We start from the raw sequence: 26,694 nt of genomic DNA, 5'->3' as shown, positions 1-26,694 counted from the left end.
TAGATGTCTAATAATTCTGAGGTTCTGCCTTGGACACACAATGGGAATGCTCTTCCCAACCCCACTGGAATTGGGTATAGTCATGTGACTTGCTGTGGTCACCTCTGTGGGCAGAGGTGTCACATCTGGATGGACGCTTTAGAAGCCAATGCTTGATTTATGACTCTTCTGGGAAACAACTCTTCATAATGAAGTATGTCTTGAAATGGAGCTTTTGTCATCCTGATTCCAGAGTGACTCTGTTATTAGAGTCCTCTCTGTAAACCTCCATAGAATATGTGACCTGAGCAAGAAAAAAAAAAAAAACCTTACATTGAACTAAGCTATTAAGATTTGGCTATCATTTATTGCCATGAATGATTATTTCATTGTGATTAGTTACCAAAGTGCTCCAAATTTTGAAAGTCTGTTACCTGAATGGTAACTTGATGCCTTAGATTATAAGTTTGGGACCTGACAGCTACCTTCAGGCTGTCATCAACAATATTTGCATTCTTCAGTTGTGAAGAGCCCCCCAATTTCTAACTAGAAATTTTCTAATATTTCTAAGGCCTTCCTCCAGGAATGAAAGCTAAGTCTTAACAACAGGAAGAACACATAAGACATTAGGACGGGGAGGTCTCAAAGGTAAAGCCTTTCCTGGAGGAGCTCCTTGCTCTGACTTGTAATGAGATTAAAGGAACTTTCTTTTGTTTTTTTTTTAAGATTTATTTATTTATTATTTATACAGGCACTGGGTTCAGTTAGTACCATGGGAGGGTGAGAGAATTCACCAGAGCTAGAGCAGGGAGCAGAGCAGGCAGAAGGACCAAAGTACACTGCTGGGGGGAGCAGCGGGCGGCAGGAAGAGGTCTGTGCGCCATGTGGGACCCTCCTCCGGAGACCAGGGAGCAGCCGGGGATGGAACTGGCGCTGTCGAGGCTGCGGGCAGCTTCACAACCCAGCGCTCAACTGCTGCGCCACCGGGGAGGCCCTAAAGAAACTTTCAATCTGGTGTTGCAGTGTTTTATGAGACATCAAGCAAATCTTCCTAAAAGGAAAGGAAGACCTTTCTTTCATTCATCCTGTGTCCTGGATTATGGATATAATGGTGGGACCTCTAGCAGCCATCTTGGGCCATGAAGACAAGCGCCACCATCTAGGAACAGCAAAGCAGAGAAGTAGAATTGGTTTGTTTCCCCGATGACTTTGTGGAGTGGCCATATCCTCTTTGGATGTCTTCCTTCCAATTTTCCTTATGTGATAAAGGAAAATCTGGTATCTCATTTATGCTGTTAGTTTACTTTTTTCTTATAATAAAGCAAAACTTCAATCTAACTATTATATACCATAAGTTTTTTTTTTTTTTAATTATGCAGCCAGTTTGAGAAAAGTCTGCAACAATAGAGACTATTTGGCAGTGGTGGCAAACAGAGTGAGCGTAGACCAAATTCCCACATCCCACTGGTGTCTCTCATAGTGATGGAAACTGCCTGAGGTATAAGCTGTGCTCACAGGATCACACAGGGAAAAGGATCGTCCCACATCACACATGTCCAAGATCCTGAGCTTCATGCCCCGGGTCTGATGTGTACTGTCAGCTGAGACACTGAGCTGTGTCCTTGAGCATGAGCCAGATGCCTTGACAGATGGCAAGAACCTGGTCTTCCCAGGCACCCAGTCATTGGAGCAGCATGACAGAAGGAACCTAGCTCCCTGAGCCCAGCTGGTAATCCTCTTTTGTCCTGGGGCTTAAGGAGCAAAAGTCCCTTGCAATTGTGCTTTCCAAGCAAATCTTAAAGCTGACAGTCTGGTACAGATCTGAATATTTGTAGTAAGAAAGAGACATGGTGTAGGGGCAGGACTGGACCAGTACAGGTTTTCTGATCCAGCAGACCGGGTAAAGGAGGAATCAGAGTCCTTAGTGGGTTTTTTGCAGGTCTTTTATTGGGGTTCACCAGGCATATGGCAGACAGGGGTGCTGGCGGGACAGGAGGCTGGCAGTCCTCCCAGCCCCCAGCAAATCCTCACTCTATCTGGGCTCTCTGGCGTTCTCTGCTTCTGCTTCTTCTCTGCTTCTCTCTCGGCTTCTATTTTGGCTTCTGCTGCTGCTCTTTTGGCTTCTACTGGCGTCTCCGTGACGCCGTCCTTAAAAGCACAGTCTTAGTGCAGGTGTACCCACTTCAGGTGCCCGCCATCAGGCATGCATTCAGGACCGCAAGGATCCATCATCTATCCTGATGGTGGGAGGGCAGAAAAGCCTGATATTTTTTCCTTACCCTACACATGGATAGACAGACAAACAAGGAACTACAACAGATTTGAAATGATAAGAAACATAGCCGACATTTGCATGGGAGTTCAAATATAAACATATGTATTGGCTTCAAGATATTTCATCATATTTTAGCTTTTTCAACCATCATAACCACCATATGAGAAAGCTGGAAAAAAAATCATTTCAACTTCATTTTAAGGAATTGGGGGAGGGGAAAGGGAGGGAAAGAAGCTAGCAGAGTTATCCATCACTGTGATCAGTAAACAGTAGTGCAGCCAAGAGTCCTAGATGTTCCAAAACACTTTCTACAGCCAGACAAGATACAGGTTCTGCCTACACGGGTCTTAGCTCTTTGGAGACTATACAGAAACACCTAAAAAAAAGTGACATAGGAATTCAAGGGGAGCAAGAATTGGACTCAGGTGACTGGGGAAGAGAGCAAGCACTCTCAGGCAAAGGGAAGAGTGGGAGCAAAGTTGGGCATCTTGCCATAGAGATCCACTTACCCAGAGCTAAGAGTTTCTCTCCGTGAAGGTTCAGAGGCAACCTCTTTAGAGATGGAGGTTAAAGGCAGATTGTGCAGAGCCTTAAATGCTAGGTTGAGAACTTGTGATTATTTTTGCCTGTTAGCAAGAAAGAGCCATGAAAGATTTTGGAGCAGAGAGAGATCTGTACCAGGCAGATTTTTGGTGAGAGATGAACATGAGAGGAAAGAGAGGCAACAAGGAGAAGAACACAGCAGAAGGTGGGATGCTGAAGTCTCAGAGATGGTGGCATGGAAGGAACCCAAAAGGAAGGATTAAAGTGTGAGTCAGGATAAAGAAATCTTAGTGCCATTGCCATTACGTTTCAGGTAGAGGTGAACATAGTTAGAAAGCCCTAGCAAGTGCTAACATATGAAGAGCACCTGCTCAGCAGAAATGTTCAGCGACAGTCATCTGTGCAGGTGTAAACACTGAAGCACTAGGTCTGGAGAGACGGTAGACTGAGAACAGAATACTGAAACCTGGCTTCCATCATTTCTAAATGGGAAGGGTGGGGGGGGTATGGAAGAGGTGGGAAGAGAAGCAGAACCGGGTGAAGGCATCACTTCCAGGAGCCTTCCAAAGCAGGCTCCTGGCTCCCATTGTGCCAGTTACTTTTTTTTTTAAGATTTATTTATGCATATAAGAGCTGGGGTATAGGCCAGAGATGCGGGATGTGAGAGGATTCACCAGAGACAGAGTGGGGAACAAAACAGGCAGACTGAAATACACTGCTGAGGGGAGCAGCGGGCAAGACAGGAGAGGTCTACTGCACCATGTGGGTTGCTCCCTGGCTGGCCAGGGATCGAACTCGTGCTGCAGAGGCTGTGGATTGCTTCATAGTGCGGTGCTTAGCCCCTTGCGCCACCAGGGAGGCCCGTGCCAGTTACTTTTAACACAGAGTTGTCCCCCTATATCTAAGTGGGGTGCCCCCAGGACCCACTACACACTAGGGGCAGGAAAACCTCTCTGTAAACTGCTGAAGTTTACCAAATCTGTGACAATCCAGAGCAATATCATGAAAACCAGAAAGAGAATTGAAAAAGAGAGTAGATAATGAAAACAAACTGCAGAGACATCTATGAGCATGAAGATAAAAGAGAAGGCTAGCCGAGGGAGCTGTTTCAGGTAGTGCTCCTGTTATAGGACAGGGAGAGGGGCAGCCCAAACCCCGCAAACCTGCCTATTCTAAATGGGTTCTGCCATCCGCCGCATCAACACAAAACATATGAGACTTTAATGGGAAGGAACTTTAATAAAACTAGGAAACAATACAGGTAAGGCAGAGAGTCTAGTTTCTAAATGAAGCACCCAGAGTTACCCGTCCCCTCGTGGGTAAAACTCCATCCACATGGGATTGGCCCAGAACAAGGCCCCAAATCCTGCCTCAAGTCTAAAGCATCTTCCAGTGGGGACCCACAGAAAAGGGTCAGAAACAACCAGACAAGCCTGGAAGGAAAAGAGCAAAATCAACATCAAGATAAAAGCTGCCATTGTCACCTCCCCATGGGTCTCACCCACATCTGTGTCACCTAGTCCATGACCAAAAGACAAGTGCAGTTTCTTCACGTGTCTCCTGGCTCCATCCTGCTTCCTTCCTCAGTCTCTTCTGCAGCTTCTCCTCTTCCTGCTCAGCTCCACCCTCCCTTGGGTGGGGCAGGGAACCTGGAACTTCCCCCTTTCCTGGGGACCACACTGTTACACTTCGGGGCAGGAGCACCATGGAAGGAGCTCAGGAGGGCATGCATGGTGCAGAAACAGAAGGGCAGGTACAGCTTCTCTTTCAAGAAGTTTTGCAGAGAAGGGAGCGGACGTTTAGGGAAGGGGGAAGGGAAGAGAATATGGTAAACAGGCTGATAACTAAACAAAGAGGAAAGAGATATAACAAAGAAAAACAGTAGATACCCAGAAGCGGGATGGCAGGTGATCTGGTGTCCCAGCATTATTCACAATAGCCCAGAGTTGGAAACAACATAAGTGCCATCAAGGGATGAGTGGATGAAGAATATGCAGACATACACAATGGAACACCACTCAGTTACGTGTATTTTTTAAAAAATGAACCCTGTCATTTGCAACAACAAGGATGGAACTGGAGGGCATTGTGCTGAGTGAAGCCAGTCAGGTGGGGAAAGACACAGGTGATTTCAATTTTATGTGCTACCTAAAGAAACAAAGCAAACGATTGAAGTAAATGAAAGAAAAACAGACTCAAACTATGAAAGGGGTCAATGATATGCCGATAGATGGAAACAAGAAAACTGGAGGTGGGTATAAGACAGTATATAAGATATTGCTTTACAAGGCTGAAACTTGTATACGTTATAACCTGATGGTCAATAAAAAACAGAGAGGACCCAGAAAGCTGAAGAGGGTGACAGAAGAGAGCACAGGTCGAGGGGAGATTCGAGATGAGAGATCAGCAAGCTAAGACCTGGAAAGGTAGTGGACAGGCAGTTCTGTTCCCCATGGATACCTTCCTCACAGAGTGGGGGTGGGGAGCAAGGGGGGTGACATTAGTCATTAACTGCCCTTTTTCAGGACTGCTGCAGAAACAGCACAGTTCATTGCAATAATCTGGACAGGACCCAGCAAGAATACTCCTCTGATCACTAGATACCTGGGGAGCAACTGGGAGGCAAAATAAAAGAATAAGAAAAGCTGGCAGAAGTGAAAAACATGCCCAAGTTCTTGCCATTAAGCTAAGGGCTTTACTTGGACAATTTTACTCAGTGTCTCCCCCTGTCAACCACTCGTCTCTTTACTGCCTCCAGTTTTGCCTTCTTCTGAATGTCATAAAATTGGAAACATACAGAAAGTAGCATTTTCAGATTAGCTGTTTTGATTAACAATAGGCATCGGAGATGCTTCCAAGCTTTTTCCTGGCACAATAGCTCGTTTCTTTTTAGCAGTGAATAACATCTCACTGTCTGGATGCCCACAGTCTATTCACTCACCTATTGAAGGAAATCCTGATGGCTTTCAAATTTGGGCCATTAAAGATGATTAATAAAACTGTGATAAATATCCACCTGCAGATTTTCTGTGAACATGGTTCTCAGCTCCTGAGAACCAAGGAACCTAAGTACCAAAGAGCATGATTGCTAGATCACATGCAAGAGCACATTTAGTTTTGTAAGAAACCATCAAATTATCTTCTAAAGTTTCTGTTACTACCTTGCATTGCCACAGCACTGAATGAGGGAGCCTGCCTGTCACCAGTATTTGGTGTTGTCAGTTTTGAATTTCACTGCTCTAACGGGTATGTATCTCCTTATTGTTTATTTCGTACTTCCCAGTGGAACACCTTTTATATGCTCATTTGTCATGTGTTTATCTTCTTTGGTGAGGTGCCTTTGAGGTCTTTGGTCCGCTTTTAATTAGGTAGCTTGTTTTCTTATTGTCGTGTCTTCCTATTTTTTTTTTTTTTAGATTTATTTTATTTATACAAGAGCTGGGGTACAGGCCAGATGAGCAGGAGGGTGAGAGGATTCACCAGAGACAGAATGGGGAACAGAACAGGCAGACTGACTGAAATGCACTGCTGAGGGGAGCAGCGGGTTAGACAGGAGAGGTCTGGTCGCCATGTGGGTTGCTCCGAGGCCGGCGGGGATCAAACCCGTGCTGCAGAGGCTGCAGACAGCTTCACAGCGCTGTGCTCAACCGCCTGCACCACCAGAGAGGCCCCCCTATTTTTGTTTTTAACAAGATTTTGTAATGACAAATTTGAAATACATGTTATGTGAGCATACTACAGATATTACAATAAAAAATCCAAATTGTATAAAATGGAACAATTAAAATATAAGGGTACCTGACCCAAGAAGCCTTTTTGAGGATCTCTGAGTTTTAGCTTTTGCAACAGTTACTTCCCATTGTGACACTGTTATTTTGCTCTTAACATTTTGAAACAAAACATGGATTGACAGAACACAAAGGTCTCTGCATACATCTAAGTGTTTTGTTTTCTAATAAAGGAAAAAGGAGCTTCTCAGAAATGACCACTAGGTGGTAGACCTTGACTAAAAAATGCTATGCAAGGTACCTCCAGCACAATTGCTCTGTGCAACTTTTTTCCTTTAGGGAGAAGTTCATGTGAGAAGGTTGGGGTTTTGCGGGGGCCTCTCCTGATATACCCAAAATCCCGTCCTCCAGACTCCTCACGGAGGCTGCCCCGGATCCACTTCAGATCACACAAAAAAAGGAGATGTCCTGAGAGAAGGACAAGGCTGAAGACAGAGCTTTCAAAGTGAAGGGTATGATAGACACCCTGTAACATTCACGGTATTCAGATGAAGTCTGTGCACCCTACACTACCCAGGTAAATGTACCCCCAGGAAGAGGGGAGTCTTGATGCAGCCTGTCTCTGGCCCCAGAAAGAGGAAACTTTTGAAATCCTCTGGCCTTAATTCATCAAGTTAGAATTCCCAGAATCTTTTTGCACTTTGGTTTGATCTGTTACCACACCTACCACCACTGAAGTACTCATAGTCCTCCACCATAGACCACTGGGCCCCCACCCACTTTGCTCCCCCCGCTGCCCTCCCCCAATAGTTTCAGTTCTGAGGCCTAACTCTGGGATCTGTTTTGGTTTAGTTTTGACTGTTGCTGTGTTTTGGTTTCTCTATACTCCACATATGAGCGAGATAATCCAGTATTTGTCTCTTTCCTTCTGATTTATTTCACTTAGCCTAATCCCCTCCAGTTCCACCCATGTTGTCACAAATGGCAAGATTTTGTCTCTTTTTTTACAGCTAAGTAGTATTCCAACCTATCTGTTGATATATACCACATCTTTATCCACTCATCTGAATATTATAAACAGTGTTGCATTGAACATGGGGGTGGAGCCTTTACAAAACAAACTGCAGCTGTAGAAAGGTTTTGTTTTGAAAATACAGAGAGGAATTTTATATAGAGTGGTGATTAAGTAAACTATCCTATCAATCTGATCATCATTTGAGTTCAGTTTGTAAGACAATGAGGGTACATCTGTCCTTGTTTTGTGCTCACATCAATTTTACAAGAGGCTAGAATGGTTGTCATTTCTAGGAATTTAGTTTGTTTTTACCTAAAACAGTAAAATTCTTTTAATGCTTGCTTTTCCTTAAGCCAAGTCTTTGAAAAGTGTAATAAATTATTTCATTTTACTTTGGTTAAATGATTATTTCCCTTCCATGCAATTTCAAAGCCTCTGTGAGGCAAACACTTATTTTTAACAGTCCTACTATTGTTTCTATTGGGTCAACTTCTCTCCTTTTTATTTTGCACCAAGGTTACAACCTGTGGTTAAAAGATTTAATTGTAATTAATTGTTCAGGGCCTCCCTGGTGGCGCAGCAGTTGAGCGCTGGGTTACGAAGCTGCCCGCAGCCTCTGCAGCACCAGTTCAATCCCCAGCCGCTGGGTGAGGGTCCCACATGGCACGCAGACCTCTCCTGCCGCCCGCTGCTCCCCTCGGCAGTGTACTTCGTCGTCTGCCTGTTCTGTTCCCTGCTCTGGCTCTGGTGAATTCTCTCACCCTCCCGCACTTCTGACTGTACCCAGTGCTTGTATAAATAAATAAATCAATCTTTAAAAAAAAAAAAAAAAGAATTGTTCATACAAGCCTTCCAAAGGCTCAGCTATTAAAAGGAACCCTGTTTAACCTCCTATATTGTGTGGTGGTGTAGCACTTTCTTTTGCAAAGCAATGAAATATTTTATGTATTAATTTTTAAAAATCTATTTTAAAAAAGAAACAAAATGTAAATAGAAATTTTAATACCCCATGATAGTTAATTATAACATACTGACTTAGTAGATCATTGTCTATAGTGAAAATAATTTTGAAGACCATGAAAAATGATAAAATCCTGTGTTTGTTAATAGGCTTAAAGAACTCTAGACATGAATATAAGCTCACTAAAAGGCAAAGCAGATTACAAAAGATTATGTTTCTCAAAGGCATGCCAATAGTAAGACCCAGAAACTGACCAAAATGCTGTTTTCTTAACAACTGCTGAGAATTTAATCTCTTGGGGTCTCCCTGGAGGCACAAGAGGTTAAATACCGCACTATGAAGCAATCCACAGCCTCTGCAGCACGAGTTCAATCCCTGGCTGGCCCAGGAGAAACCCACATGGAACAGCAGACCTCTCCTGTCTTGCCTGCTACTCCCCTCAGCAGTGTATTTCAGTCAGTCTGCCTGTTCTGCTCCCCACTCTGTCTCTGGTGAATCCTCTCACCCTCTGCATCTCTGGCCTATACCCCAGTTCTTGTATGCATATATAAATAAATCTTTAAAAAAAAAAAAAGAATTTACTCTCTCAGCTCACGTGTCACCTACAAATATGATGTAGTGACACACTGTGATTATCTTTTATTATCTTTGTGGTTTAGAGTTGCCATAGCAGTAAAATTTATTTTACTGTAATTATTAAATTTTACTTTACCAATTAAAGTATATTTTTAGTTGCTGTGAAACCAGAGCAATGTAATTTAATCCCAACTATGCTACCACAAGGTTTACATATTGCTTCACATTTTCAGCCTGTAATAAAATGTCTATAACTCTATAATGTCCTTCCTAGGCAAGAAGAGGCTTATCCCTGGAAGGGGCCAGGTTCTTTGGCAGCCAGAGCCTAGAGCACGCCCCTCCCCATCCACTGAGGAGAAAAGAGCTATGCGTGCCAATATTTAAATGGGAGAATGAGTGACACTCAGAGTCATACTTTAAAAAAAGGAAAAGTGATCTTCTTTGGGTTGTTATTCACATGGATTTTGGCAAGGAAACTGTGCTTCCTTGGGCTGCTTCCAGAACCTGCAATCCCAGGACCTCCACAAAGAACAAAGGGCAGCGGAGGTTGATTAAGACTCGCAGAGAGGGCCTCCCTGGTGGCACAGGGGGGTGAGCACAGTGCTATGAGGCTGTCCGTGGCCTTTGTGGCGCAAGTTCGATCCCCAGACGGCTGGGGAGCAACCCACATAGCGCAGCGGACCTCTCCTGTCTCACCCGCTGCTTTCGGTACATCTGCCTGTTCTGCTCCCCACTCTATCTGGTGAATCTTCTCATCCACCCACAACTCGGCCTGTACCCCACTTCTTAAAAAAAAAAAAAAAAAAAAAAACGACTCACAGAGAGATTATTTCCTGGCCAGTTCACAGACACAGCTTTCAGAATCCTGCAAAATCTCACAGTATGGAGAGCCTAGGAGAGTGGAAAAGTTTTGCTGTTTAGAAGACACAAGTCAACCATCGTAAAGGCCCTCTTACCTTTCCCAGTAGATGTGGATAGTCATTAGTAGATGCCTCCAGTGGGGGTTCAATTCATGGACCTACCACTAAGCCAAGTGTGGGCTCCCCTCACCAAGGGGAATCCATATTAGCCGAATGGAGGGTGGGGGAGGGGTTGGGCTCCTATCAGGGGACTCCCCTTGGCAAGGTAGGCCCCATTAGCCCTGCTGGGAGTTCATGTCATGGACCCCTCCTCTAGGCCAAGCAGGGTTCCCCTTGACAAGTGTATTGTATAATTATATGAAGCAATTTGCCTTTAAAAAAAGGGGGGGGCTCCTTGGTGGTGCAAGGGGTTAAGTCTCAGCACTATGAACCTATGGCAGCCACTGCAGCAGAAGTTCAATTCCCTGGCCAAGGAGGTGACCCAAATGGCACAGCAGACCTCTCCTGCCTTGCCTACTACTCCCCTCAGCAGTGTATGTCAGTAGATCCGCCCCTTCTGCTCCCCACTTTGTCTCTGGTGAATCCTTTAGCCCCCCCCCCCATACCTCTGGTCTATACCCCAGCTCTTGTATGCATAAATAAATCTTGAAAAAAAAAGAGATTGCCCATCAGAAGTTATGTGGTCACAAAAGAATTGGATGGATTTAAGTCAAATTTTGGTTTACTAACATGATGGACAATCATCTTAAAAGCTCATTTTAAATTAGTAATTTTTCATCTCCACCTGTATCAACATAGCATGTTTTCAAATAGACTGAAAAAGAACAAAGTTTGCAAAAGTATGTGGGTAGCAGAATATGTGTATAGTAAGAATAGTTATATAAGGCAGGAAATTTGAGTTCTTAAAAGAAAATTAATTGTGGAGGAAAATACAAACTCAAATAATAATGTATGTTGTTATTATATATCTTCTTGCAATGCTTAGAAATTTAATAAATGAAATATATAGAGTACATTAAAATCTATATTATATATTAGATTAGATAGAGATTGGATTACATATTGCAGCATCTATATAGATTTACAGTTCAAAACTTATTTGCAAAGAAATGACAAATTCTTTGCAAATGGGAATCAGAAGCCAGGTGCCTTTTCCAGGAAAGAGATTTCTATATTGAAAAAAACAAAGGAGTTGTGTGCAAATAAATAATCACCATGTTAAATTAAGGGGTCAAAGACCAGCTTGGCAGCTGGAACAAACAAAAATTTGTCATCCAAACTCTTTGGCCCTTCTTTCCTAGAGTAAATTTGGAGCTAATTAACTTTCAAGACTTTTCCGGGATTTTTTCCAGTGACAAGACAAAGAAACACACTTAAGATAAAAAACAGATGTTGAAGTTTGCTGGTCATTTGTTCATGTACATTATATATTTTTATGTCACTGTTAAAGCTGCGGTTTGGCCAAGGTCCAAACCTATTAGGTGAAATGGACTTCCTGGGCACTCAGTGTGTACGGTACACACTGGAGGCTGCCTGGATTCTTCCTGTTCCCTGTTACGTGAGATATTCCTTGTTGCAGTTTCTTTGGGTGTGCTGCAAAGATCTTCAGAAATCACAAGGGAGTGTAGAAACTGTAGCAAAGTTTTTATGTTAGCATTGGGCTGTCCCACACTCATCACACCATCTCTTTCCTGTGAGATCATGAATTTTGGTTACTCATGACTCGGCCATGGGAATACAAGAAGGGGAAAATACAGTTATATTTTTCCTATACAGATGTCAGGGAAAATCGAGCGAAAAAGAGAAATAAAATGATAAGCAGGATGGGCTGAAATTCTTTAAGAACTTCATTTCTTTAGAACCCTGAGCCATCTTGTTTACTACACAATACAGTGTATATACTGCATGACAACAAACAAATGCATTAGAACAAAGGCCCTAATGCAACTACTCACCTACTAATTAAGCTCCTGGTAGCCCTTCCTATATTAAGGGAACTGCTTCCTTGACCCCAGTTCTTTCTTTGAGAATATGGAATTGTGATTCTCTGAGTGTGACTGGAACAAAGGTGATATAATCTCAAAAGAGAAGAATGAAACAGATAAGGCCTGGGAATTCCTGATGGTCTTCTTCTCCCTGGGTCTCTAGAATCTAGCTATCTTACCCCAGAATTGTTCCAGTAAGTCCCCTTTATTGATTAAAATCTGTCCAATGGTTTCTGCTATTTGAACCTTGACTAAGAAAGACTACATTTGAGTCAATATATTGAGTGATTCATTTTGTTCAGGACTACTCTTTGTACAATGCAAATAAAGAAAGGAAAGGAGGGTCACACATTAAAATTAGAAGTGCATTGAATAATTTTTAAAAATATGAATACAGCGTTTATTTCCTCCATCTCCCCCCAAAAGATGCCCACTGCCATTTATATTTCTTCATCTTTATAATAACCTGGTGACATGGCAAGAGATGCATTGCTTTTCTCTCTGCCACCACCCCCACTTGAGAAGACCAAGACTAAAACAGACTAGAATCCAAGATGTCTGACTCTTGCTCTAGATTATTTCACATACACAAGCTAAAGCATGTGCCCAACTATAAAACAAGTCTTCAGAGATACTGGAATAAATGGTCAGAAGTAGAAACTGTGCATGAAGATATATTGGGGGAGGAATACTGGGGGTACAATCAATAATACTGATTATACAGGACATGTAGCAAAATCAATATACACATTTATTTTTTTTTTTTATTGTTGTCTTCCATGGTGCCTTCAAAATATATTTATGGAGCTATCTTCCTTTGTCCCTACATGGAGGCTTTGGGAGATCCCGTGACTTCTGTGTTCACTTTTCAATAATAAGTGGTTCTGTATGTCTCACAGGCCATGTCTCACATAGTGGTTTTCCTTCAGAGACTCCTGACTCCATCTATTAGAGGTAATTACCTCTAATAGAGGTAACTATTAACACATATTTTACACATGATCCAGCAATTCTACTGCTATGTATACACCTGGGAGAAATTAAAACTTGTAGAAAAATGTTCACAGCAGCATTATTCAGAATAGTTGAAAAAGTGGAAACCACCCAAATATTCATCAGCCAATGAATGAATAAGCAAATGTGGCCTTTCCTGTCAATCATATACTATTCAGCAATGAAAACAATGAAGTATTGATGCAAACTGATGTAGATGAACCTCAGAGACATTATACTAAGTGAAAGGAGCCAAATGCAAGAGCCAGAAAAGGCACATTCACAGAGACAGATTAACATTCTTAGTAGTTGCCTAGGGCTGGATGGTATGAATGAGGGGTTGGCTGCAAACGGACAGAAGGTTTCCTTCTGGGGTGGCAAAAATGTTCTAAAATTAGATTGTGATGTTGATTGCAGGGCTCTGTAATTTTACTAAAAATCATTTACTTAAATATTATAGTATAAATAAAACAAAATCTTTTTTTCTCTGGAGACCACAAAAAACCTGTTCAAATATAACTTTATTGAATTTGCAACAGCATTCTACAGTAATATATTTCTTTTTAAATCACATAGCAATTAGCAGTACATATATAAATATATACTTCAGTAGACAAATAACAATAAAATTACTCCAGAAAACTGGAGTAGCAGACATGTATAGTCTAAGAATATAGTAATGGTTATATTCTTATAACCTATATTCTATATAAAATAAAAAATCTATATTTCATATTCTATATAAAAAAATTTCCATAATAACATAAAGAAATTAGATTATTAAAAGCCTCTCTACAGTTAAGACTCTCATCTTAATATCACAAAAATGAAAACAGAGAGTAATACTAGACACTGGAATATAGTAAAATTTCTTATGACTTAAAAAAAATACTAGTAATGTAAATGTTTTTTAGAGTTTAGATGGTTAAGCCTAGCCTAATCATCCATAAACTACAACATACCTTGGAATTATTATTTTTTTTAAAAAGCTCCATCTTTTCAGGGTCTAGTTTATCTGACAAACTACAGGGATGATGAGAATGCACAATTACAGATTGTCACCACGACCAGTCCATGAAAAAATGAGGCACTTGCACCAGAATGCAAATCAGCACTATCAATTATATTTTACAACAAAAATTAAATCCTGTAACTGACCTTAAAGTTCTCTCTAGACTTAAGTTAGGGAGCATGTTTATTTTGTCAATAGATCACTAACTGAACAAAACATAATCTTAATTATTGCATAAAATTAAGGGCTAGAACTTTCTTTGGCAAAATATTCATAGTGACTGCTTCTGGAAATTAGACTACAGGATTCTTTAAGTTTTGCTTATATGGATTTTATAAACTTTCTTCATTGAACATAGGACTTTCATAACAACAGGAGTGTGTGTGTGCATGTGTGTGTGCATGTGTGTGTTTTAAATAAAAGGCATGGTTGAATCAGTTTGCTGGTCTCTTTGTTTATTTATTAAAAGGAGAGGGATCAAAATAAGCCAGAAAATCCACAAGCTTAAAGGTGTTCTACCAAATTTGTCACATAAAATGTTAGAATTTGTTTCAAAACGAAGCCAATAACTAAACACAGAGCTCAAATACAGGGACAAACTGAGGAAAACATTTGCACATTTGCAAGTCCAGTCAAATCAGTTATTTAAAAAAAAGTTGAACCTCGTTGAAAAAATGAGCAAAGAAAACAAACAAGCAATTTATAGAAAAAAAAAAATACTGCCATTATCCCTAGACCAAATTGTTCAAACTCATTCACCTTTTAGTGAGGGTATAAATTTGTGCAATCTTTTTAAAGGGCTATTTGAAAAAACTCTACCAATCCTTTTCTAAGGGTAGTTTCTATACTGCAGTACTTGGCACATTCACTCTTGTGAATTTACCCTATAGATTATTCGAGCAAATATATCCCCACACAAATATAAATATATGCTCACTGTAAGATTGTGATAGTGAAATACTAGAAACTTAAATGTCCATGAGTAGGAAATAAGCAAAATAATAATGTACCTTAGAAATGCAATCCTATGCATCCTTAAAAAGTACTACCTCCAGATATGCCAATATGGAAACATCCCTATGAAAACTGAAGGGGAGCAAAAAAAGAAAAAAATGAATAGTAAAAATCCATATTGCATAAAAGTTAAAAGGATAAGGACATAAGCACGCACGCACACATATAAGTACACAATGATTACCTTTGGGAAAAGAGACTGTTGGGTAGGAAGGTTATTTACTTTTCATTTGGAACCTTCCTGAGCTGTTTTGCATATTTTAAGCCTGTGTTGTCATTTTTCTAGTGTCCAGTGGAGTTAGCTAGGAGGTGGGGTTATGAACCATCTCTGTTTTCATATTTTTTCCTTCTCCATATTTAAAAATACTTAATGAATTTGTTATTTAAACAGGTTATTATTTTCTGCCTGACCTCCCGTCACAGCGATGTCAGATGCAGTCAAAGAGGATACCAGATGCAGCCACGGGTGCTGTGGCGGCACGTACATGTGAGCGGCCCGAGCAGCTGTGCGCTGGCTCAGCCTCCGCGCATGCGCAGCATCCGCCCTGCGCGCTCTGCAGCCCGCTCACCAGGTCACCCCAGGGCAATCCTCCCGCAGTGGCAGGTCTGAGGCAACAGGCTTTGAAATGCATACATTGTCTCGGCATCTTTAAAAAAGCAGTGTTTGGAGGTGCTCAGGAGTGTGGGCAACAGCAGAGTCCAGGTGTGATCCCTACCTGGGCTCTTCTAGAAGCTCCTCTAGTCTTTCTTCCAATAATTTGCTTTCCCATGTCAGAATTTCTTCACTAGGCCCACTTTCCAAATGGTACCCCTAAAATAAGGAATAAATCCAGGTATAGAGATAAGTGGGGTCTTTTTACTTTTCTGTGCATTCCAGTTTCTACAATGAACTTGTGTTGTTTTATCATCATAAGTATTTTTTTAATTTTTTTTAAATCATGATGTCTTTTTTTTTAAGATTTATTTATTTATACAAGAACAGGGGTACAGGTCAGGCGCAGGAGGGTGAAAGAATTCACCAGAGAGAGAGCCGGGCGCAGAACAGGCAGATTGACTGAAATACACTGCTGAGGGGAGCAGTGGGTGAGTCAGGAGAGGTCTGCCTCACCATGTGAGTATCTCTCTGGCTGGGCCAGGGATTGAACCCGCACTGCAGAGGCTGCAGACAGCTTCACAGCGCGGCGCTCAACCCACTGCGCCACCAGGGAGGCTCATAAATACCTATTTTAAAAGATAATGATGAATATAGAGCTATGTTAAAACAAGACATCTACTGGATTCCATAGAGAATTTCGGTCAGACAGGCTTGGCTCTCACAGTGTCCTTTCTATATGGACAGGACAGAAAGGCAAGGAAGGCCAGTGAAAGGTACTTGACAGATTTGCTTCTGGTGAAGGTGCAGCAGAGGGGAACAATGAAGAAAGGAGAGGGATGTGAAAGCGAAGAAACAGAAATTGCTGGTACACACAGGCTTTGAGGCCTACTTCACTATATCCTCCCTGTTTCTCTCTCATCCATTGTTACAGAATTTGCTCTGTGTCTGCTAGACTCAGCTCCATCTGATGCATTTAAAATTTTCTCACCTTGACTGGATATGCATAAACTTACAAAGGAAGGACAATAGGCATGGTGACACCATCTCTCATGCCAGGCACTAGATGGCAGAAGCTCCCAGGAAATCTTTAGAGTCAGACCCTCCCTTCTAAAAATGCCCAGAGGGAAACCCCTCTGATATGGCCATTATGGCTGAAGTGTCTAAAACCAAAAGACTGAGTTACTCTTCTACAAAAGTTCTGCTTCACGGCAAGGAAGAAAACCAAAAACAACTTTGTTCAATTCCACTGTAGCCTGGTTTAGGCTAAATTGCCTAAGTTCTTGCCTATCAACTCGATTCCCACGTATAACCTGCAGCCTCTGGTGATCCTTTGGCTGCGGCCCTCTCAGCAATAATTGTTTCTCCACAGGATGAAGGCTATCCATTTTAGTTCAGAGGACCAGAGTTTACTCAGGATGGAGGGTGTATACAAAGGAGGGGGAACTGGGGCACAAAGAGAGGAAACTGGTCCCCATTCTTTAATTTGCTCCCCGTTTGGCCTCCTTGCAACACAAAGGCAGGCGTTGCTGGCAGATGTTGGGAAGGAGGTACTGAGGTCTTCCACTTCCTGGCTACAGGTTGAACTCCCTGTTGCCTTTATCACTATCATGCAACAACCTGTTGTGTTTTACTTTTGACCTGTTTCTGCTCCTTGGGGGGGACTTTTTGGGGAGTTTTCCACAGTGCCCCTCCTCCTGGTGGTGCTACATCTTCTGGAATCTCTGGTAAGAGCTTCCATGTGCCTACGGCATCTGTGCTCACAATACCTTTCAATAGCTATCATCTTCTCAGTTAATCCCTTTTAAAAAGAGGTTTTGCTTTGCCATATTCTGGGATATAATGGTGCCAACAATTGGGTCTATTGTGAATGCCATACCAACTCTCAAGGTCACGAAACTCCAGGAAATCCTGGACTTTCCCACCATTGGTTTAATCAGTGAACCCCTAAGTTCATGTTGATTCAAAGAAAAATTCAGCTTTCAAAAAGACAGGCACACATTTAGATCAACGAGAGAATAATTCAGATTGACATATTATTTTTTTATTTTTTTAAAGATTTATTTATTTATTTTATACAAGAACCAGGGTACAGGCCAGATATGCAGGAGGGTGAGAGGATTCACCAGAGACAGAGCGGGGAACAGAACAGGCAGACTGACGAAATTCACTGCCGAGGGGAGCAGCGGGCGAGACAGGAGAGGTCTGCCACGCCATATGGGACCCTCGCCAGCCGGGATCCAACGGGCACTGCAGGCTGTGGACAGCTTCACAGCTGGGTGCTCAACAACCTGCGCCACCAGGGGAGGCCCCAGATTGACATTTTAAAGCAATTGTTTTGAAATCATTTCTTAAATAAAACAAATTGCAATTAAGCAGAAGACTATTATGGTGTAATTTGGCTAAAAACTGCACAGCAAGATGGAGAGTGGATGACAAGCTCTTCATTGAACGGAGGCCCAAGAATACTGCAAACATTTACATAAGCACTAAAACACCATCACTAGTGTGGACAAAGGCTGGGCCCTAGGTTAATAAGCAGTGGGTTGAGTCTCCATGTCACCAAAGATCTTGAACACGCTATATTACAGATGGCTGCTGGGGCTCTGGCCAGAACAGCCATGCATGGAACTGAAAGCCTGAATGACATCTGCTGCAGGAGAGAATTACTGGAAGGCTTCTCTGGGAGTGAGCACAAAAAAGTCAGGGAAGATACCTTCTTTGGGTAGTGAGGGAGGCAAAGATACGTTGGCTTTCATGGTGATTCTTCCCGACCCCAAATCATTGGCTTCCCTTTGGCTAACACAGCACTTCCCGAAGTGAGTTCCACAGGATGACTTCTTTATACATTCCATATAAAGCGGTGCTGGGGGTCAAACTAGCATGCCTCTGGTTTTTCTGTCAGCAGCAATCCCCTCAGGGTTTTGTTAAATAAAGATTCTGATTCTGGGTGCACTCCTGAGACTCAGCATCTCCATCCAGCCCCAAGGAGGTGTTGCTGTTGGTGGTCTGCAGATAAGAATCAAATCTTGCTAAATAGATTTTTTAAAAGACACTTCAGGTCTTTAATGTATTTACATGAACTGTAAACTTCCAAGGGGGGTAGACAGAATTTAATCTTTCCTAAATGTCATTGTCTTAGAATCCTTTTTTCATGGAGTATCTCATCTCTGAGGAATAAATACATTTTTGGAAAATGCTAGTCTAAAATGATACAGTTCAGTTCTGAAATTCCAGGTGTGTATGTGGCTTTTCCAGTCATCCTACTCTCCCTTCCTGTAGAATCCTAGTTCCTAAAGCTTTGAAAGTTGTATTAATCAAGCCTCCCCTGGTGGTGCAGCAGTTGAGCGCTGGGATGTGAAACTGCCCTCGGCATCTGCAGCACCGGTTCGATCCCCCAGCTGCCAGCGAGGGTCCCATGTGGCACAACAGACCTCTCCTGCCGCACCCGCTGCTCCCCTCAGCAGTGTACTTCGTCAGTCTGCCTGTTCTGTTCCCTGCTCTGGCTCTGGTGAATTCTCTCACCCTCCTGCGCTTCTGACTGTACCCAGTGCTTGTACAAATAAATAAATAAATAAATAAATAAATAAATAAATAAATAAATCTTTAAAAAAAAAAAAAAGTTGTGTTAATCAGTACTCACAGCAGGGAGCTGTTCCCTGCTCCCAGTCCTGTTCCGTTTCCCTCTTTACTCCTAAACTCTGTGCCTCTTAATCTTCCAGATCCATAAGGATCTTCTGGAGAGCTTATTTAATAGACTCCTGGAACCCACATCCAGAGATTCTGGCTTAGTGACTCTGGAATCCACCTTTCTAACAAGCTCCCAGGTGATACTGACGCTGCGGGTCTGAGAACCACATTTTTAGGACCACTGTCCCAGATGTCAAATCTCTCCAGACAGGCCTCCTTCCCACCACTTTAGAACTTGACAGTACATACTAGGCATTTGATAATCGTTCACTTTTCCTTGAAGGCATTTTATTTCCCCGTGAATGTATAAGCATCTCAAGACAAAGGACAGTGGCATTCATTTCCATTTCTAATTGTCTAGTTTAGTATGTTGAATGAACAAAAATGAAGGTTGGCCATCTGTGAGGCAAGCACTCACATGCTGAGGGGCTATGTAAGCCAAGTGATTCACCTTCCCCTTCTTTTTTCTAGACTGGCTGGATTTATGGATCTCTTCCTCCTTTTCATAATGAGGCAAGTTCCCTGGAAAATGCAATTGCCTTGCTTATCATAAAACTAGTTTCTTGTTGCTGACATCTGTGTTGTCCAGACCCTTGACCTTGGCAAAGACCCTTGCACACACATTCTGCCCTTTTGCCATCTATCCTGCACACTGGTCCTTTTTTTCTTTTCATGCTTACTCCTTCCTTCCCATTCCTACAGGCTCTCTATAGTTTGAACATTAGCATTAGGTTTTAGAATGCCCTTATGATCCTAATCCCTATATTCACTGTTTTTGTGGCATCTTTCTGATTTTCTGATATCATTCTACATTTTCAGTCACTAACTCTGAGTCTTCCCAGGTTTTCTGATAACCTCTCTCCCTCCTCCCTCTCTTTCACTTCCTCACTCCTGGCTGATTTATTATAGCCCTGAGTTCTTAGCTTGACTTTCGATCCCAATCACTCTGTCTTAATACAAAAACTGTACACAAACTTAACTCATGCAGACAGGTACATAAGAAGTCTGTATTTGGCTCCATTTTAATAAAACCCTCCCTCTGGTCATTTGGACATGGAACTTAATCTAGGTGCCATACTGAAAAATGTTCAAGGTGGCCTTCCTGGTGGCCTAGGAGTTAAGTCTCAGCGCTATCACTGCTGCCACCTGAGTTCCATCCCCTGGCCAGGGCCAGAAAGCTAACCCACATATGGCGCAGCAGACCTCTCCTGTTTCTCCCGCTGCTCCCAGAGACAGGCAAACAGCATGAAAACTGTGTGTATACATGTGTCAGTGTGGATGTGTGTTCACACATGTATCTGTGTGTACATCATATGTGTGATCATTATATACAAGTATGTGCATGTACACACCTATAGATGTTTATATTTGTGCCATTAGATGGCAGCAGGAAGCATTCATTAAAAAGTTGGCTTCAGTAGTCAAGTTTCTTCCTTTGTCAGATGACTTTTCTCAGACACCCAGCATTTTCTCTCTCTCTCTCTCTCTCTCTCTCTCTTTCTCTCTCTCAAACCACCTTTTTGGGTCTCCCTGGTGGCGCAAGGGGATAAGTGCAGCACAATGAAGCTATGGGCAGCCACTGAAGCACAAGTTCAATCCCCAGCCAGGGAGGTGACCCACATGGCGCAGCAGACCTCTTCTGTTTCTCCTGCTGCTCCCCTCAGTAGTGTATCTCAGTAGATCTGACTGTTCTGCTCCCCATTCTGTCTCTGGTGAATCCTCTCACCTTCTGCACCTCTGGCCTGTGCCCCAGCTCTTGTATGCATAAATAATTAAATCTTTTTTAAAAAAGAAACCATCTTTTATTTTATTAAATTTGTGAAATTATTATGAAAAAAATGTCAGATGTTCCCAAAATGAGATTAATGCAATGGGACCCCATAAACCCATCATATAGTTTGTCATAGTTTCAATTATTCACCCATCTGTCTCTCTTTCTCTCCCTCCTTCCCTCTCCATTGAATTTTATTTTTTTAAAGATTTATTTATTATGCATACAAGAACTGGGGTGCAGACCAGAGATGTGGGGGATGAGAGGATTCACCAGAGATAGAATGGGGAGCAGAACAGGCAGATCTACTGAAAGACACTGCTGAGAGGAGCAGCAGGCGAGTCAGGAGAGGTCTGCTGCACCATGTGGGTAGCTTCCTGGCGGGGGATCGAACTCGTGCTGCAGTGGCTGCACATAGCTTCATAGGTTGCGTCTTAACCCCTTGTGCCATCAGGGAGGCCCTCCATTGAATTTTATTTTATTTTAAGATTTATTTATTTATTTATACAAGCACTGGGTACAGTCAGAAGCGCGGGAGGGTGAGAGAATTCACCAGAGCCAGAGCGGAGTACAGAACAGGCAGACTGAAGAAGTACACTGCTGAGGGGAGCAGCGGGCAGCAGGAGAGGTCTGCGCGCCATGTGGGACCCTCACCCGGTGGCCAGGGAGCAGCTGGGGATCGAACCGGCCCTGCAGAGGCTGCGGGCAGCTTCGCAACCCAGCACTCAACCGCTGCGCCACCGGGGAAGCCCTCCATTGAATTTTAAAGCAAAGCTTAGACTGCATGTTGTTTATCCCTATATACTTTGATATGCATATCTAAAAAAGTCTTTTCTTACATAATCATAATACTACTGTGAAATTTAATATTAACAATAATTTCTTGGAAACATCTTTTTTCAATGCTTTTAAACAAGAATAGTAATATTTTACATAATTTATAATTTAACAAAAATAATACTTGAATAATAAACCAATTCTGTTTTGATTTTTTGAAAGCCGATTTCACTTTGGAGGTTTCTGATGTAGCATTCTGTTATATAAATGGCTTTAGAAAAGTATAGGTAGACTGTAACTGGAAGCTGGAAGACCTTCGGAATATTTTCGCATAAATTTTAGTTCATCTCATTGCTGTTCTGTGCTTTACTTCTATTAAGCCCAGAACAATGTTGCTACCTGACAATACTCTAAAGACAATTAAAGAAATAACATCTGCTAATCTCATTAAATTCATTGAGGCAGGATGGGAATGGGTACTGGTAAATGGAGCAGATAATTGTGAGACATATACACTTAAACTTTCATGTTGAAAAGTAATCACAGAGAACCCTTTCTCCTTCGGCGCACGTACTGATACTCTGGAGCACGTGTGACACATGGAATTCCTATTAACTATGACAGGGTGGAGTTAGGTAGGAAAGTCATGCCAAAGACCTCCTCTTAGTAACCTTGGAAGAAAATATTCTGATACCTACATGTCTGGAAAGAACCATGTATAAATAACGATATGGTCATATAATTAAGATCTTACATATCCAGAATACAAGAATTTAGAAGAGAAAAAGTTGATATTCATTCCAGAAGAAAACAACTCAATTTGTCATAAAATAACAAAAACATTCATATTACCCACCTGGTTTCAAGTTGAACTCCCCATTGCCTTTACTACTATCTACTTTCAGCAATTTATTCTAAACATAGATGCAGGCAAAGATGCAATTTCAAGGACATATGTATATAAACACACATCTATAATTATAGCTAAACTAAAAAGGAATTGTGCTCTTTGTAATATTTTATAATACAATTTTTTTCACCAATGTCAAAACCTTTACATGTTAGTCAATGTATCTACCAGGTGTTTTTAAATGGCTACAATATTCCTTCGTGTTGTTATAATGCAGTTACTCAATCAATTCTGTTGTTGAATGTGAAGGATTACTTTCAAAGTATTTGTGATTATAAACAACACTGACACAAATGTCCATATCTATCTATAAATACATAGATTTACATATAAAAATATATATTTGCTGCACACAGACATGCATACACACATGCCAAGTGAAACCAGATTCAAAAGATAATGAGCTAACAATATGCTAATAATTATCTCTTCAAGTGGAATATGAATTACATTTTCTATAGATTTTTCTACACTGTACACAATTATATAAGAATTAAAAGAAACAGGCCTCCCCGGTGGCGCAGCAGGTTGAGCGCAGCGCTGTGAAGCTGTCCGCAGCCTCTGCAGTGCGGGTTCGATTCCCAGCCAGCCAGGGAGATTCCCACATGGTGGAGCAGACCTCTCCTGTCTTGCCAGCTGCTCCCCTCAGCAGTGTATTTCAGTCAATCTGCCTGTTTTGCTCCCCGCTCTGTCTCTGGTGAATCCTCTCAGCCTCCTGAGCCTCTGGCCTGTACCCCAGCTCTTGTATAAAAATAAATAAAAAATCTTAAAAAAATTTTTTTAAAAAAACAATGAAAAGAAACACCATTTAAAACCCATCAAATTGGCCATCAGGATTGGCAAAATTATGTGGACACACAATTTCATACAATTGCAAAAAGCAGCATAGGTTGGTACATGCACTTTAGCAACATCTACTAATACTGAACTTGATATTCTAATATCAGGTAATTTCACCCTTTTGTAATCTATCTATCTAAATTCTTGTGTGTGCTCACGAGGAGGTAAGCTAAGAATGCTATGGTAGTAAAGGTGTTAAAGAGAAACAAAATCAACTGGTTTTATGTGCGTATAAAGAAATTTGTTATAAGGAATCAGCTCATGCATTACGGAAACTGAGAAACCCTAAGGTATACAGTCAGCAAGCTGAAGAGTGGAGAGCTGATATGTAGTCTAAGTCCAGGTCTGAAGGCCTGAGAACTAGGTGGTATAAGTTCCAGTCCAATAACTGGTTTTTAAGAACCAAGAAAAGTATAAATTCCCTCCTCCTACTCTGTCTCAGTTCACTGGGTTAGTTCCACCCACATTAGGAAGGCTATCTGCTTCAGTTTGCCAATTCAAATGGTATTCCCAACTCAAATCTAAAAACACTCTCAGAATAATGTTTCATCAATTATTTGGGCATTCCATGGCTGAGTCGTGTTGACACATAATTACAGTATAGCTTGTACCACCAAAAACTTGAAAACAAACTATTGTCTATTCTTTCAACAAATATTCACTATGTGTCACAGATTGTTCAATATGTCTGGTATATACAGGTGAGTAAAGGAGACAAATAACATTCCTCTCTTTGGGGAGCTTACATAGTTGTTAAGGGAGACAAATGATAAGCATAATACGTAGTTATATATTTATGTAATAAGGGAATATACTACTTTCCACAACTTCAAGGGTACCACTCACATTATATTCTAATGCAGAGGTTGCAAAATCATCCTCTGAAAATATGTAAGGCAGCAATACTGGTTGGGAATAGGCCAGTGGCAAATAGCCATTTAAATGAGGTCGAAGGAGGTCTGATTGGGAAGGTGGCATGTTAGCAAAAACTTAAAAGTGATGAAGGAATTAGTGTGCAGGTGTCTGGAGGAAAGAGCAAACCAGGTAGAAAAACCAGACTTTGTAAAGATCCCTAAGTTGGAGTTCAGTGAGGCTGGTATGAAGTGAGTCAACCCCTGTGTTAATGTGAGTTATCCCCTGCGTTAAAAATGAAGCAGGGGGGCCTCCCTGGTGGCGCAGCGGTTGAGCGCTGGGTTGCAAAGCTGCCCGCAGCCTGTGCAGCGCTGGTTTGATCCCCGGCTGCTCCCCGGCCACGGAGGAGGGTCCCACATGGCGCGCAGACCTCTCCTGCCGCCCGCTGCTGCTCCCCTCAGCAGTGTACTTCGGTCCTTCTGCCTGCTCTGCAACCAGCTCTGGCTCTGGTGAATTCTCTCACCCTCCTGCGCTTCTGACTGTACCCAGTGCTTGTATAAATAAATAAATCAATCTTTAAAAAAAAAAAAATGAAGCAGGGGAGGGCAGAGTGTGTGATCCTTGTGAGCCATTGCAAACATTTGGGTGTTTTAGTCTGGGTTGGAATTTTCAGTTTATAAATAGTATTTAAATCCATGAGATTGCAAAAGACTTTCTCACTCAGTCGTTGTAGATATACATTTTTCTATTTTCAGTTACTGTAACTCAGAAATCTTTCCATAACTATATGTACAAAGCCGTCTCATTCTTTTTCATGGTTTTATAGCATTTTATAGCATTTATAGCATTTTATAGCATTAATCGTATGGTCATACCAAAATTTATTTAACCTCTAGGATATGCATATTTTCATTTCTTTAATATTTAAAACTGTGCTATAAGCATTTTGAACTTGTAATTTCACAAATGTGTGAATAGACTTGATAGAGTGCCAGAATACCCCCATAGGTCAATATCAATTTCACAGATCGGTTTCCACTCTTCACAGCAACATGAGTGGCCATTTTCCCCACATCAACCTGGTATTATCAATCTTCAAATCACAGCCCATCAAATAAGTAAAAAGTGAGTACTTGAAGTTTTAACTTGCATTTTTCTTTCAAGAGAAATGAGACATCGCTTCCTCTACTTAATAATTATTGGTATTTCATATCTGAAAACTGTTTCTATTAGTCAATTTTCAGTCAGGAAAACAGAAAACACTCTAGGTATTACAATCTGGAAAGGATTTAATACAGGTGCTTCCAAAGCCTTGGAAGAGCTGGTGGAAAGGAAGGTCAGGGAAAGCTGCCAGTGAATTCAGGAAATCAAAAAGTTACAGGAACTGCAGGAAACCACAGCTGCCGGCAGCAGTGAAGCAGGTGATTAACAGAATGCAAAAGCTCCTGCAAAACCTCACGTATGCCATCAGATCAACTTTCATGCTGGCCCTCTGATGCTAAGGAACAAGAATGGCTTCCGTTCCTCTTTTGCTTTTCAAATATTACACGTGCCTCTCATTGGCAGGCTGCAGATAAAACCTTCTTAGCAAGAGAATCAAGGAAATGTGATTTCCAGGCTTCCAGTTCCTACAATACAGATTTCAGAAAGGAGGTCTTGGCACTCACATAAACCCCTATAACCAGGTCTAAGTGTGCTACGTCTCTCCTACGTCTTGTCTTCCTGAAAGGGACAAGATGAAATTCTACCTGTTACTCTCCATTTCTGATGTTCTTTCTTAATATTCAATACAACTCACCTTTGCTATCCTATAACTTGAAGACCAAATTAAAAGGTTAACCATCAGGCCTCCCTGATGGTGCACGGAGTCAAGACACAACCTATGAAGCTATCCACAGCCACTGCAGCACGAGTTCGATCCCCAGCCAGGGAGCTACCCACATGGCGCAGCAGACCTCTCCTGACTCACCCGCTGCTCCCCTCAGCAGTGTATTTCAGTCAGTCTGCCTGTTCTGTTCCCGACTCTGTCTCTGGTGAATCCTCTCACCCCCCACACCTCTGGCCTGTACCCCAGCTCTTGTATGCATAAATTAATAAATATTTTAAAAAATAAATAAAAGGTTAACCACCACCAGCACAAAGTGAGGTGGGGGCAAAGGGAAGGCAACTGATGAACTTATAAAATAAAAACACAAAATCAGTACTACATATATACTATTACTGAAGTTCCACTTTCTGCATCTGCTCCTCAAGTTACAGTTGATACTTATCATTTTCTTCTCCTCATTCTGTTCCCTGTTGCCTTCAAACCTCAACTAATT

At 41.7% G+C, this 26,694-nt stretch overlaps 1 protein-coding gene across 1 annotated transcript in view; it reads right to left on the bottom strand.

The window, feature by feature from the left end:
* DISC1 (DISC1 scaffold protein) overlaps positions 1-24,499 on the bottom strand; it is a gene marked incomplete at both ends in the record, with an annotated part of 373,050 nt that extends 348,551 nt beyond the window's left edge. The window contains 2 exons of the mRNA XM_084254028.1: positions 15,658-15,752; positions 24,368-24,499. Of these exons, the coding sequence (XP_084110154.1) occupies positions 15,658-15,752; positions 24,368-24,499 (227 nt within the window). The remainder of the gene's footprint in view (positions 1-15,657; positions 15,753-24,367) is intronic.
* Positions 24,500-26,694: the final 2,195 nt, after the last annotated feature.

The sequence above is a fragment of the Talpa europaea genome, assembly GCF_964194135.1.
Source record: "Talpa europaea genome assembly, chromosome: 14".
Taxonomy (NCBI): Eukaryota; Metazoa; Chordata; class Mammalia; order Eulipotyphla; family Talpidae; genus Talpa; species Talpa europaea.
Note: the sequence above shows the minus strand (reverse complement) of the source record. Positions and strands in the feature narration are given on the sequence as shown.